This window comes from Balaenoptera acutorostrata, chromosome 13 (genome assembly GCF_949987535.1).
Source record: "Balaenoptera acutorostrata chromosome 13, mBalAcu1.1, whole genome shotgun sequence".
In the NCBI taxonomy this organism is placed as follows: Eukaryota; Metazoa; Chordata; class Mammalia; order Artiodactyla; family Balaenopteridae; genus Balaenoptera; species Balaenoptera acutorostrata.
The window spans coordinates 84,951,400-84,965,240 of NC_080076.1; the positions used below are offsets into that span (position 1 = coordinate 84,951,400).

General features: G+C 35.2%; 1 protein-coding gene across 10 annotated transcripts in view; it reads right to left on the reverse strand.

Moving 5' to 3' along the window:
* Positions 1–11,937: 11,937 nt before the first annotated feature.
* IFT81 (intraflagellar transport 81) overlaps positions 11,938–13,841 on the reverse strand; it is a 203,125-nt gene continuing 201,221 nt past the window's right edge. For all 10 annotated transcript variants that reach the window (XM_057526616.1, XM_007189523.2, XM_057526620.1 and 7 more), the window contains one exon: positions 11,938–12,665. In XM_057526616.1, the coding sequence (XP_057382599.1) occupies positions 12,483–12,665 (183 nt within the window). In that variant the 3' untranslated portion in view covers positions 11,938–12,482. The remainder of the gene's footprint in view (positions 12,666–13,841) is intronic.

Here is a 13,841-nt window from a genome sequence, read left to right on the forward strand (position 1 = left end):
ACAAACTTAAAAGGTCACAGAATCTATCTTGAGTAATACACAAAATATTTCATAGATTTTTTGATTTCATCATATTAACTCTAAAATGTAACCACTGCCTGGAAGTGTCTGTGACAATTTGATACAAGATAAGCCAAAAAGGACAGATGTTCATTACAATCATGTACAATGGGTCACTCTGAGAACAGCTACTAACTATTCTATACTTATACTATGTGCATTCCTGAGTTACCGTCTCTGCTTTTAGACAATCATACATATGCATTTTTTTCATACATATGCATTTCTAAGTGTGTTAAAGGCATGACAACATTCTTTTTTTTTTTAAATAAATTTATTTATTTTATTTATTTTGACTGCGTTGGGTCTTCGTTGCTGCGCTTGGGCTTTCTCTAGTTGTGGTGAGTGGTTTCTCAACGCTGCAGTGCATGTGCTACTCATTGCGGTGGTTTCTCCCGTTGCAGAGCATGGGCTCTAGGCGTGCAGGCCTCAGCAGTTGTGGCGCACGGGCCTAGCCCCTCCGCGGCACGTGGGATCCTCCTGGACCAGGGATCGAACCCGGGTCCCCTGCATTGGCAGGCGGACTCCCAACCACTGTGCCACCAGGGAAGTCCCAACATTCATTTTCTATAAACTTTATCCTAAGCTTGATGAGTGTTCTAGTATTAGATTTATAAAACATACTTTTGAATAATGAGAATGAAGCAGTGGTTAAGATGTCAAAGTCTCCAGGACATACTGGAGATTATTTCTAATTACAGAGCTATATTATATTTACTTTATTCTCTATCTGGTTAATCAAGATGATATTTGGGCAGTTGCTACAGTAAGCCCTACCCGAATGGTGACTGTAAGTAGCTCGGTAAAAATAATGAGAAGACAATCAGCTTGGAGAGGGGTCCCAGTCTTACCTACCACCTTCATACATAACCTTATTTGATCCTTTCAACCATTCTTTGAAGTTGTCAGAGAAAGAAACTGAGGTCCAAAGCAATTAAGTGATTTACTCAAGGTCACACTCTATTACTTTCATTCATTCATTATTCATTTAACTAATTAAATGAATTCATTCATTTATTAATCAGTATTAACTGATCAAAGTTGCTTATGTGCAAGTAGGCACAGGAAATACAACTGTGAACAGAAACCAATTCCGCATTCCATGCTCTTACAGTCCAAAAGGAGAATCAGATAAGGATATGGATGATTACCATACAGGACTTGTATCTTTAAATGGCTGACCCTATATGTTCAGCATTTTACTGTTCCCCAGGTGTCTACTACACTTTCTGAAGGTTCTTACCCTGGCTCACCAATCTCATCTCCTGTTTTATGTGTGTGTGTGAGAGAACAATGATTATATATACACATATAAACATATATAATACAAGATTTATATATATAATATATTCCTTTATAGACATATATTTAAAGAAAATGTGTTTGTTCTTTAAGGTACAGGATTCCTCTATCTTCCATGCCATTAAGGGATTATAGAGCTCCTTCTCCTCCACTAAGAGACCTATTGGCTCCTAGGAAATCTCATCCAGTTTGAGCCCTGGTAGTGACAGGACAGTGTCAAGGAAAGAATGCTAATGATTTTTCCACTAGCTGATCCCAAAAGCTTGGCAGAGGGGAGCTCAGTCCACTGAATGTTTATATAGCACCTTGATTAAAACAGCTCAAAGCAGTAGTCTAAGTAGCTGTATTATAACCTCATTTTGTAAACTGCATATTTTAAATACAAAAATAAATTCCTTTGCCAATAAGCTTCATTATTTGTTAAAAATAATCATGAGATAAATTTCACAGAAAGAAGACCAGAAGTAAAATTGTAAATGGTGATAATCCCTGGGTGGTGGGATTACAGGTTATTTTAATTATCTTCTGTATTCAAAATTTCCACAATTAACATTATGGACTTCTCATTTAGAAAAAAAAATTACTTAAAAAATTAAAAAAGAGGCCATAAAAACTCAACCTTACATAATTTAAAAAATACAAATTATGGGCTTCCCTGGTGGCGCAGTGGTTGGGAGTCTGCCTGCTGGTGCAGGGGACACGGGTTCGAGCCCCGGTCTGGGGGGATCCCACATGCCGCGGAGCGACTGGGCCTGTGGGCCACAACTGCTGAGCCTGCGCGTCTGGAGCCCGTGCTCCGCAGCAAGAGAGGACGCGATGGTGAAGAGGCCCGCGCACCGCGATGAAGAGTGGCCCCCGCTCGCCGCAACTGGAGGAAGCCCTCGCATAGAGACGAGGACCCAACACAGCCAAAAATAAATATAAAAATAAATAAATAAAATATTAAAAAAAAATACAAATTAAAATAATTCTTTAAGCCTATCATATTGACAGAGATGTTATGAAGCTAATATACCTAGTATAGGTAAGGGGACAGTAAACTAGGCACTGTCATTCATGACTGATGGGATTACAAATTGTCACCAGTTTTTTGCAGGGTGATTTGGCAATATCTATTGATCTAAAATATCTATCTAAAATTTTAAATGCACATACTTCTGAATCCAACAATTCTACTTCTAAGATTTTTTTTCCTTGTAGATATACTTGCATAAGGGTGCAAAGATGTAAGCAGAAGGATGTTCAATAAGGAATTTGTTAATTAAACTGTTTTACACCTATATAGTGGAATATTCTGAAACTATTAAGAGTAAGATAGCTCTATATGTACATATGATTATAATTTACTGTTTAGTGCAAAAAGCAAGTTTCAGAATAGTGAATATAACCCTTTCTGTATACAATTTTAAAAGGCTGTAAATACATATATGTGCCTGTGTATGCAATTAAAATGTCTGGAAGAATATTCTAAAACCTAACTGCGGAAATACCTCTGAGAAGTGAGAAGACTGAGACAGGTGAGGGTTTATTTTTTTAAACTACTATTCTTTGATATTATCTGAATTTTGTTACACTGATCTTGTATTTTTATTTTTAACAGCTTTATTGGGACATAATTCACATAGCATACAATTCACTGATTTAAAGTGATTTAAATGTATGCACACATTCACTATTTTTTAGTATATTCACAGAGTTGTACAATCATCACCACGGTGTGTATTTTTTTTAATGAAAAATATTTTGAAAAATGCTCTAAAAGTAAACTTACTAGTGGCAAGAGAATGTGTGTCTGAGATACGAAAAAAGAAAGTTTTGAAGAGTAAGGGAATGATACACATAAACAGGGAGGAAAAAAATGATGGAGAGGGTCAGAGACAAAAAAAAATAAAGATGTTAAATTGAGTTTTAACTAGGAATATATCAGATCTGCCTTCATTAAATCAACACATCTGGATTCTGTACCAATAAGATCAAGGTAAGATATTTAGGCATGATAAGAAAAAGAAAACAAAGAAAGCCTTGATTTGATGGTACTGCAAATATTTGGACCAGATTCTATATAAATCTGCAGATAGCTGGATATGAATTTAGTTTAGAAAAATATATTTACTTTATAGTTGCTAGAAATCTCTCCTGTCTTAGGAAGTTGACAGAGACATACTACTTCTTAAGCAACGAATACTTACTGAACATCAACAATGCTCTGATTTGCTTAAGAATACCTGAGAATAAGGAGAGCTGGGTAGAGAGGAAAGGGTTCCTGAAACATACCGACAAACTTAATAAGCACAAACCATGTAGGAATATTCTGACTCTTTGGCTCAAAGTTTTGCATATGTTTTTAGAAGAAGGATGAGAAAACATACATTTGAAAGATAATATTTTATGAAAACATTCAGCAAAACGCACATTTAATCTCTGTATTACTTAAAATTACCTTTTCTCTGAGACTTTTCCCTCATTAAAATCTTGCTTGAGCACTACAGATCTTAGGAACACTTTGTAAAATATCACCTTATTGCCTTTTTTTGTATCTTTAAAAAGCACAGTTCCAAAGTTGTGCAGTTGGAGGAATCTCTGGCACCAGGAAAAGCAAACTTCACTGATCATCCTATAAAATCAATTAGCTTGGGTACTAAGAGCTCTTATATACTTAATTAGGGCCCTGTGGTGACTGTAGCAATTGATCTGGTTCAACATCAATAAAATAATGGAAATGTACACAGGATAGCCACACCCATGCAAAACCTGTTTTTATAAAGAAGTAAATATCAGATTAAAAATAAAAGTCACCAGTTTTGAATTAGGAAACTGCAAAGTAATGCTGGTGCAAAAAAAATTTTTTTTTTAAGGCCATGCTGCGCAGTGGCTTGCAGGATCTTAGTTTCCCAACCTGTGCCCTCAGCAGTGAAAGCACGGAGTCCTAACCACTGGACCATCAGGGAATTCCTGCTGGTGCAATAATTTATAACAATTAAAAATTTAAGATCAATCTGTTATCTGATGGGATGGATCATCTTTAAAAGTAGCTTAAGTGGTAATAGTTGCAAAAATCACTCACCATGTGGCTAACAGTTGACATAATACTTGATTCAAAATCAAGCAACAAGGGAATCCTCGAGAACAAGCTATCCTTTGAAGTATTATAATATGTTGTGTTTCCCTATTTCTGCATGTGCATATAAGTGTGTGCACGTGTGTTAACACAACATTTTATTGGGAATTAATGAATTGCGCATGCTGGAGACTATTGCTAACAACATAATCATCTCTTTAAATGCTCTGATTGACTGTAACATCTTAGGAAACCATATGAAAATAGAAAACATTACTATCCCTGGTAATATGCCATGTAGGACAATGATCAGTTGTTATTATTTGCTTAAAAGTAAAATTGCTTTATCAGAAAGGTTACCTAAGTCTTGTCCTGTGACTGTGACAACAAATTAAAAATGGAACTGCTTAAACCTCCAAAATATGCAAAACGGTAACTGAAAGAATATCGCTTTAATGACAGTTAAAACCATCCATCTCCATGGGCTAAATGTAGATACATTTGGAAGCTAACCTTGGCTTTCAGCCTTGAGGTTAGACTTAGTAGGGCTTCTATTGTCATCTGGACAGGTGGCAATAACCTTAGACGGGGATGTCAGAGCCTCCAAAGTCTTCTTTTAGATCTTACATCAAGCTACAATGAACCCTGGTTTCCGAACAAATTCTGAATGCCAAAAAGCAAAGGTGAAGGGTTAACTGCTCGTTGTTTTTTATTTCTTAGATGCTAAAATATTTTAAAAAGCAAGGACAGCTCAATTTAGATTATAAAAAGGCACTCTGATGAAAAGCAAATGTGTTCCTGTATTTTGAAGTAGATGGTTAGAAAGCTAATATAGAGATTGTGGTCTAAATATATCATTCTTTCAGAGGCAGAACATATTGCTGGGGAAAAAAATCCTCTATCATAGGACTTATGGCATATAGTAACTAAAATGTTTTTCCATTTGTTGAATTTTCAATGTTGGAGAATATTATTCAGTAGACCCAGAGAGAAGTCCTAAATTGGAAAAGCAGCTGAGTCCAAGGTCATCTCTCTTGTTTCCAAATATATCTTGAAACAAATGCAAGAAGGGCACTTTGCTGAGTGTTATCTGGACATATATAGTTTCAATCAAATTCTTCAAGAAGTGTCAGAATAAAAGTTGAACATTTGTTTGACACTGCCAAGTCACTAGCAAGTGGGTCTCTTCAAGGGCTGAGGCTCTCCTCAGCGACTTGGCAATTATTACAACATAAAAGAGTTCTTTTTCCTACTCTCAAGAAAAAGAAATCAAGCACTGTTAAACACCAGCTCTGAATTTTTTTCTCACATTTTTGGATATATAGGAAATCATATAAAATTATAAAAATGTCTCCCAACAAAAATATAACTTTAAAATATTGTTTCTCACCTAAACTCCTTTGAATTAGCAAATCTTTTCCATATATCTGAAAATGTGACATGAAACAAAAATGTGATTGTATAGATGAGATGATAGAGAGTTGTAAACTGAATCAAAGAATAAAATGTTGAATCTTTGAGTTAGTGTAAAAAATATTCCTCCAAAGACAATGAAACAAATAACTGGCTTATTGCCTATACTGCTCTCCTTTGTCATAAAAAAGAAATCAAACGTAGTCCATGATAGCAGTCTCTCTTGGAGATGATTAATTTGTGATTCTCTACAATGTATGAATCTCTCATTTCATCAAGGGTCCAAAAGGAAGCAGGGATATTAAGAACAACGCCGACAACTGTACCAACTCAAAACCTTCAGCAATTTGGTTTCCAACTCCTTTTCCAGCTTCAACTCTCTTACTCTCTCCAGCCTTGTCTGGCTTGTACCTCAGGGCATCCCTTTCTTGGGGCTTCCTCTTCCCCATGGAGCTCTTGTTCCCTCCCTAAGCCAAATTCTACCCATGCTTCCAGAATGGTTGAAACTTGTACTATCTCCTTCTCTAGCGTGCCTAGACTGCTCCAGCCCACAGTGTTTTTTTTTTTTTGAATTCCCATAGGACTATTAACTCTTGATCCCATTCCAAAAAGTTAAATTGAAACTTTTAGAGACCCTAAACCCTAAAAAGAGTGTAAGAAAGTCTGAGTTCTGATTTTTCTAATGAAAACTTCTTTGATTTCTGAAATATCAAATATCTGGGGTACATCTGTTTGCCTACTGGATAATCCAGTGCTGTAAACTCCTTCGATTACTGGTTCCTATCCAAATTTTACTCATCTTTCCAGGCCCAGATCATTCCTCCCTCTTTGATGAAGCCTCCTGGACTCCCCTTTGACCTTTTAGTCTTCCCTAGATCTCCATTTTGATTGAACTTTGATAGCACACAAAATTTAGCACTTGGTTATTAGGATTCGATATATTTACTGTTGTTTAATGTATTGTTGTTACTCCTGTTAATGACAGGGGCCATGTCTTATACTTTTACTGTACCTTTTCATAGAGTCCAGCTGAATGCCCAGCATATCAAATTACACAGCACAAGAGCTTAGCACATAATAGGAACTCCTTACCCTGGCCCCATGCAACTGGGTAACTTACTGAGCCATTCTAGACTTGTCATTTCCTGAAAATGCCATGTCCTTAAATGCCTTTACGTCTTCCACTTTTCTTATACCTATCAAAATCTTAACTCATTCTTACAAATCTAGCTCAAGTCCCACCTCTTCCATTAATCTTTCCTCAAACCCCCCTGTTAGAATTAATTGCTTCTTCCTCTGAGCTCCTTGTTCTATAGATAAAAAAAACTTTTCTTTTTGCTGCCTAATATTAGAGTTTTCTAGACTGTGAGCTCTTTGAGAACAAAAACCAGGTCGTGTTCATTTTCTATTTTAGCACTTAGCACAGTGTCAGACACACAGAAGATACTCAATAAATATTTGCATATAAGTAAATGAATGAACTTACAAATTCATTCTCCAATTAATCAAGTAATATCTTGCTAATTTCTTTGGTTTAGCCTTGGCATTTTCATAGATGAAGGCAAGAAATGTCCATAAAACTATTCAATGGATTCTGGATTTGACCAAATTAAATAAATTTTGTGGTTTTGCTTAATATTTTATTGCATTTCGATCTTTAAGTTTCATTGCAGCATTGTTCATAAAGTAAAAAACTGGAATCAATCTAAATGTCCAGCAACAGGAGACACATGATTTTAAGACTTTCACAGAGAAAGTTTTAAATTATAACCTATAAAGCTTCTATTTGCTCTGTATCTAAAACTATTGCTTCTTTCATGTATTTACTTGACAATCATTTTTACTATAATCCCCTCATCTGGTTGGTAGAGCTTATTTTTAATCATTTAGTAAAGTAGTAAAGTTTGTTCTTCAGGTACAGTAAGCAAATACATTTTTAAAAAAGCATTATAAGAAGCAATAAAAACAGGGACTTCCCTGGTGATCCAGTGGTTAAGAATCCACCTTCTAATGCAGGGAACGCGGGTTCGATCCCTGGTCGGGGACTAAGATCCCACATGCAGCGCGGCAACTAAGCCCTTGCGCCACAACTACTGAGCCCGTGTGCTCTGGAGCCCTTGCACCACAACTAGAAAGAAGCCCGCGCGCCACAACAAAAGATCCTGCGTGCCACAGCTAAGACCTGATGCAGCCAAAAAAATAAATAAATAAATAAATAAATATTTAAAAAAAGAAGCAATAAAAATAATTTCACACATATTATAGTTTATAAATGGACATTAACCTTTACGGATATATACAACCAGTATATTCATGGCTCACACTGCAGGACAACACAGTAGTTAAGAGCACAGGTCTTGGACTCTGGCTCTGCCACAGTTATTAGCTGTGTAATACTGTGAAAGCCTTTCTGTGCCTCAGTTTCGTCATCTATAAAATGAGAATAATAGTATCTCATAGGATTATTTTGAGATTTACATTGATTCATACACATAAAGCACTTAGGACAGTGTCTGGTACACACCAAGTGCTTAATAATGGGTTAGCTGCTAGCATCATCATCATCATGATTATGATTATTATGATTACAGAGCTTCACATTACAGGGAGTAAAATTTGTTCAATCTCGCTTTGCCAAACTGCTGTTGAAAAAAATTTCTCTTCCTCTGTAAGTCTGCTTCGCTTCTAGAACCAATAAACCAATCAGGCTGTGCTCTTTAACAATGGAACAGGCTCCCTGGTGAGGAGTGAGCTGCACTGCGGTTACTCTACCCAGGCTGAAAGTGATTTGCTACAAGCGTTAACGTCCTCTGTTCTGCACTGTAGAGAGGCTGAAAGAGGTCCCTCAAAGGTCCCAATCTAATAAATGACTACATGACTCATTCTGAGGTTCCTTTCAAGCTCCAAAACTCTATGCCTATTTACCAGCTTCTCACATGCAGTGTTAAGCAGCGGTCTTGCCAGGAACCTGCCATTAACACTCTGAACTGAGGCGGAAACAAATACTTTCACTGAAAAGCAGAAATCTTTAATTTCCTTCTGTGATCTTAACAGTGAATTTTGTGTTCTGAAACCAAATTTGGTGACTCAAGTCTCTTAGCAATTCTAGAAAGGAAATTGTGAAATTATCGGTGTTTGCTGAGAAAGTACTTACAGTTTGCCAAAAGAGGGAGCATGGGAGCAGAAAGCATGTTTGTCCAAGTCTTTAAAAAAATACTTGTTTGGATTCTGTGCTTTAGTTTTTGACTTCTTTTGCAAGGATGGGATGAGACTAAATGACAGTTACAGACAATATTCTCTTTTTAAGATTGTCTTCAGACAGAAGGGTCAAAGATTGAAAATATACACATAACTTTAAACAATCCCTCTCCATCCTCCCCAGACAAAAGTCACCTCATGCCTGGCTGCCACACATCAAATAGCTCTAATTAAACTGCTCTCATTAAAAGGAAAGGGTGGAGGAGCTCAGGCTAGCAGCTTCTCCTGAGTAGGGAAACAATTACATATTTAATAAAAGTACAACTTTATTTCTCTCCTGGCTGCCATGGATTGTTTAAACAGAAGGATTCATTGTATATATAAGCTAGATCTCACCTTTACTACAACAATGGAGAAGTTATTGATATAACCAAGTTTAAGGAAAGTTAATCATCAGGGTGGTGCTAACTTACTCACTTCCTAGGGCTAAACACTCCTTCTTGCCAAGCAAGAGGAATGATATAAGCGCCTAGAACCCTTTGTAGAAACAAGTCTTTGATTCACACTTATTATTAGTCACTAATGTTGGGTGAATGCCTGTGTAAGACAAGGAGGTTTCTATGAGACTAAGACACACATCTCCATAAGAAGTCATTTTTCAATACAAATTTGATTTTTGCCTTTGTAAAGGCAGCTTTAGCGAGTTACCCATTTGTGCATATTTTCAAATTCAATTCAGAAGAATTCTGCAAATTTATATATTTTTAGTTTGAGCAACATATTTAGTCTCTTCCTTTACTCAAATTACCAAAAAGTTCTTTGTATTACGTTAGCCTAAAAACTTAAGAAACACACTTGGAAAATTCACAGAGCTTAAAATTTTCCCAAAAAATTATATATGTTATATAAACTAATTATTTGATAGTTTAATGAAATGGCTTCTTTTATTACTGCTGTCTGCTGCATTAAAGCAAAATGATAGAAAATATTAATCTAAAGAAGAAAGTTAAATGTTCTACAGTTTCCTGAGATCTGGTTTAATTTCCATATGCCTTCGAACAATGTTCTAAGACAATTCTGCTACACCTTCTGGACCGGGAAAATACATGATCTTGGATTCAGTTATTAATAGATTTATAACAGAAAAGACATTATCCTATTATAAGATTCTTCTTAAAGGACAACCTTTAAAGTTGGATTATTTCCTTAACTAATACAGGAAGCAAGATAAGCAGTGGCCTTTTGAAATTTACAGTTTAAATAGTCAGTCCCATGCAACAGCTGGCAATACTGGGTCCTAGGAGGAGAAGATCTGTGAACACAGAAGCAGATTTCACAGGCTACATTTTTTTCCTTTATTTGGGCCATCATGTGGAAGACAGATTATTTTCCAAAATGATTAAGTACTCTCATCAATTAGCCAGCTAGAGTATCAATCCTGAAGGAAAAATGTAATAAATTCTTCTTCTGTAAGTGCCAGCTGTCAAAAACTGTCAGAGTTAGTCAAAGCTTTTTAATGTTCCAATCAAATCATAAAATGAGTGGAAAGTCACTGTATAAAACCCATTAAGCTGTGTTACTAAATGTCCAATGTTACATAAAAACTATAAATAACTTTGTACTTTTAGGGCTTTTTTTTTTTTTTTTTCAATTTGCTTTTCTTAAAATAATAATGATGTTCGGCTTCAGTTAATAAAGTAATTTTGGAGCTGCCTTAGAGTTTAATCCACATACTCTTTCTGTGTGGAATAAAGAAGGCAAGCAATAATCAAATTAGAATTATAAGCATTCCTTGGAGTATCTGTCGCTAACAATTTTAAAAATTAAGAGAAGAGCATCAAAGACAGTGAAGGCTGAAAAAACTAACCATTAGGCTTAATAATCTTACAAATTGACATAACTTTGGGGAATAAAATGCTGTTTCTGGGAAGGGCATCTAGTCTTTTTCAAATATTTGCAAAGGAATTCATACTCTGGTTAAAGGAATATCACTTACTACTGGCTTAAAAATAACAAGGCAGTAGCCAACACTGAACAAATACATTTACCTCAGTGTTCAAAAACTGATTATTGAGTTAATAAGGGTTTGCTTCCACACAGTGAACATAGCCTTTCCTCTTTTAGTACATGGTTGATCTAATAGTTGATCTACGGGCACAAATGAGAAAGCTGGTAACGGATATTTGCCCAAAAAAGTAGCTAAAGTAAGCTGAGGACCAGATTCAAACCACTTAATAACAATGAAATGCTTCTTTTTTTCTTAAAATATGTTAAAAGAACTTTGTTTCTATACTTTCCTGGTAAGTTCTTCCATACTCTGATGGATCCCATCTCTTTCAGTAATAGCTCCTAGAATTACAAATAATTTCCATGCTAATAAGATTCTCTGATTACCAAGAAAGACACTTTCTAACAAAAATCAAGAGTAGAACACATGTGGGAACAAAGACACCCAAAGCCATTAATCCAGTTTGTATATTTTGCACAGGGTAGAAACAACTTTCTTCATTAAAATGTTTTTGTTTTGTTTTCTCCAGGATAGCTAAAAAGAAAGAACCCAAGATGGACATGCAAACAATTTGAAATTTGAGTTTTCAAATCTAAAAGAAATTTTGAAAAGTAAATTGAAACTGAAATGAAGTAAAGAGTGGCATATGAATTTAGTATCTTTCTTTAAGGAAAAACCAAAGAAATCTTCAAATACCTTGTCCAGATGAAGCAGAGACTGGAGGCACTTCGACAATTTCTTATATTTAAAATAATAGTCCCCCAAACCTTAATACTATATTAGACTTTTGGTGAAAATAAGTAATAATCCTTAAATTTAACACAGTACTATAACATGAATACTTACTTAAAAAAGAATAAAAATTTACACTATATAAATTTTAAATAAATAGCCATGATATGTGCACCAAGTTTTATTTGCCTTTAAACAATACAAATAGAACAAATACATTATTCAAAATAATAAATCTTCTTGAATTTTACAGAAGAAAATAAAACTGAAGTGAAACTGTAGGAATTGCTGAACTTCAGATAAATGTTTCTTCAAAACAAGAGATATTAATTCCTAAAATATTCCTCTAAAGTTAAAAAAAGATTAAGAAAAACATTAAGCCACTTGGTTATTATGCTAAAAAAACCCTACATGTTTCTTAATGGACATATGTTTACATTTATAGATAGTAAACTCAGTCTCCTGTCTCATAAAACACAGAAGACACCACTGATGTCTAAACTAAGCAAAAAAATAAAAGCCTCTTTTTCATATTAAAAAACTTTTAAAACCTAAATCTACCTTAACATTATTTTCCAAGAAAACTTAATAGGGAATGGCTAATCTGAAAGCAAAATGTTGTACAAATCACTTTCAAGAAAGGGAATACACCATGGGATTATGCTTATAGCTAGCAGTATCAACTAAAACCCCAAACAATGACACACGAACTCAGAGTACCAGCCGGTCCTCTCCTCCCTCCTGAATTACCTGACCAATGGAAGTTTGGCTTTGTTGTTTCAGAAAGCACTGTTTCTTACATTCCATCAATTGTTCAAAATCACGCCACATTTTCACTTGTTTCATATTTGGACCATGACTTTCTCGTACAGCTTTTTGTTTTTCCCGGAGTTTCTATTGTTAAAAAAAAATCAAGAATAATTAAATCTCATATAGGGATTTATTTCTATTGTTCTAATCAGAAGAATATGGTATGCTTTGTACATCTGATGAATAATAGCTAAGCCAGGTTCTCCTATGATAGATGAAAACAAAGATGATAAAAGTTAACTAAATTTATGATAGACCTAGGACAACCTGAAATTAAAAAGAACAGAAAAATGTAAAAGAAAGGAAGGGGGAAAAAAATAAAGGGAATCTGGAAAGTGGGGCAGTAACATGGTATATAAAAATATGCAGATTTTGGAAGTCAGAAGACTTGAGTTCCAACTCTGGCTCTGTCACCAGCTGTAAGGAAGACAATTTCTCTGGACTGCAGTTTTCTCAATTGTTAATTAAGGCTAATAATAGGGGTAATTATAAAAGTATCTGCTTTATAAGATTATTTTTTCCACATGACAATAGATATGGAAAAAATTATCAACTACCATGTGTTATATATGTTATTATTATTAAATACTGTATTCTTTCCTGAATCAGTATGCTCTAAGGGTATGCTCTATACCCAAATAAATCAAATTGTATGTAAATATTCCTCAGGGAGAAGGTCTAGAGATATTCTAAAAAGGCCCAAATCCTTATCAGAATTGTTTTTGTTACTACTACCCTATATAGTTCCACCTGCCAAACTTGTTCTACTTACTGACTCTGAAATTATAAATAGGAATAAGAAAATTTTTCAATACATTGCAAAACTATACTTTGGTTCTGTATTATGGCAAATTGAGGAGAGTGACAAAGAAAGGGAGGCACAAAGTCAGAGACAGTGAGAGGAAAGAAAAGAAGGAAAGAAAGAAGGGAAAAACAGAGATGATAGTACACACATAAGGAAACAGTGCGACAGAAATACATACACTGACACAGAGCGTGAGAAATCACCCAGAAGGGCAGAAAAACAAGCAAAGACACAGAAACAGATTACACAGGAACATCTCCATCTTTTCCTCTTTTAGTATACACGGTTGATCTAATAGGTGACCTAAGCACACAAGTGAAAAGGCTGGTCATTGGTACGTGCCCAAATAAGAGGCTAAACTAAACTGAGGCCAGGTTCAAAACGCTTACTAAAGACTGCCCTCTCCACCTATGGTTAATGAAAAGCAAAGTTAACAGCAAATAGCAACAGGAAAC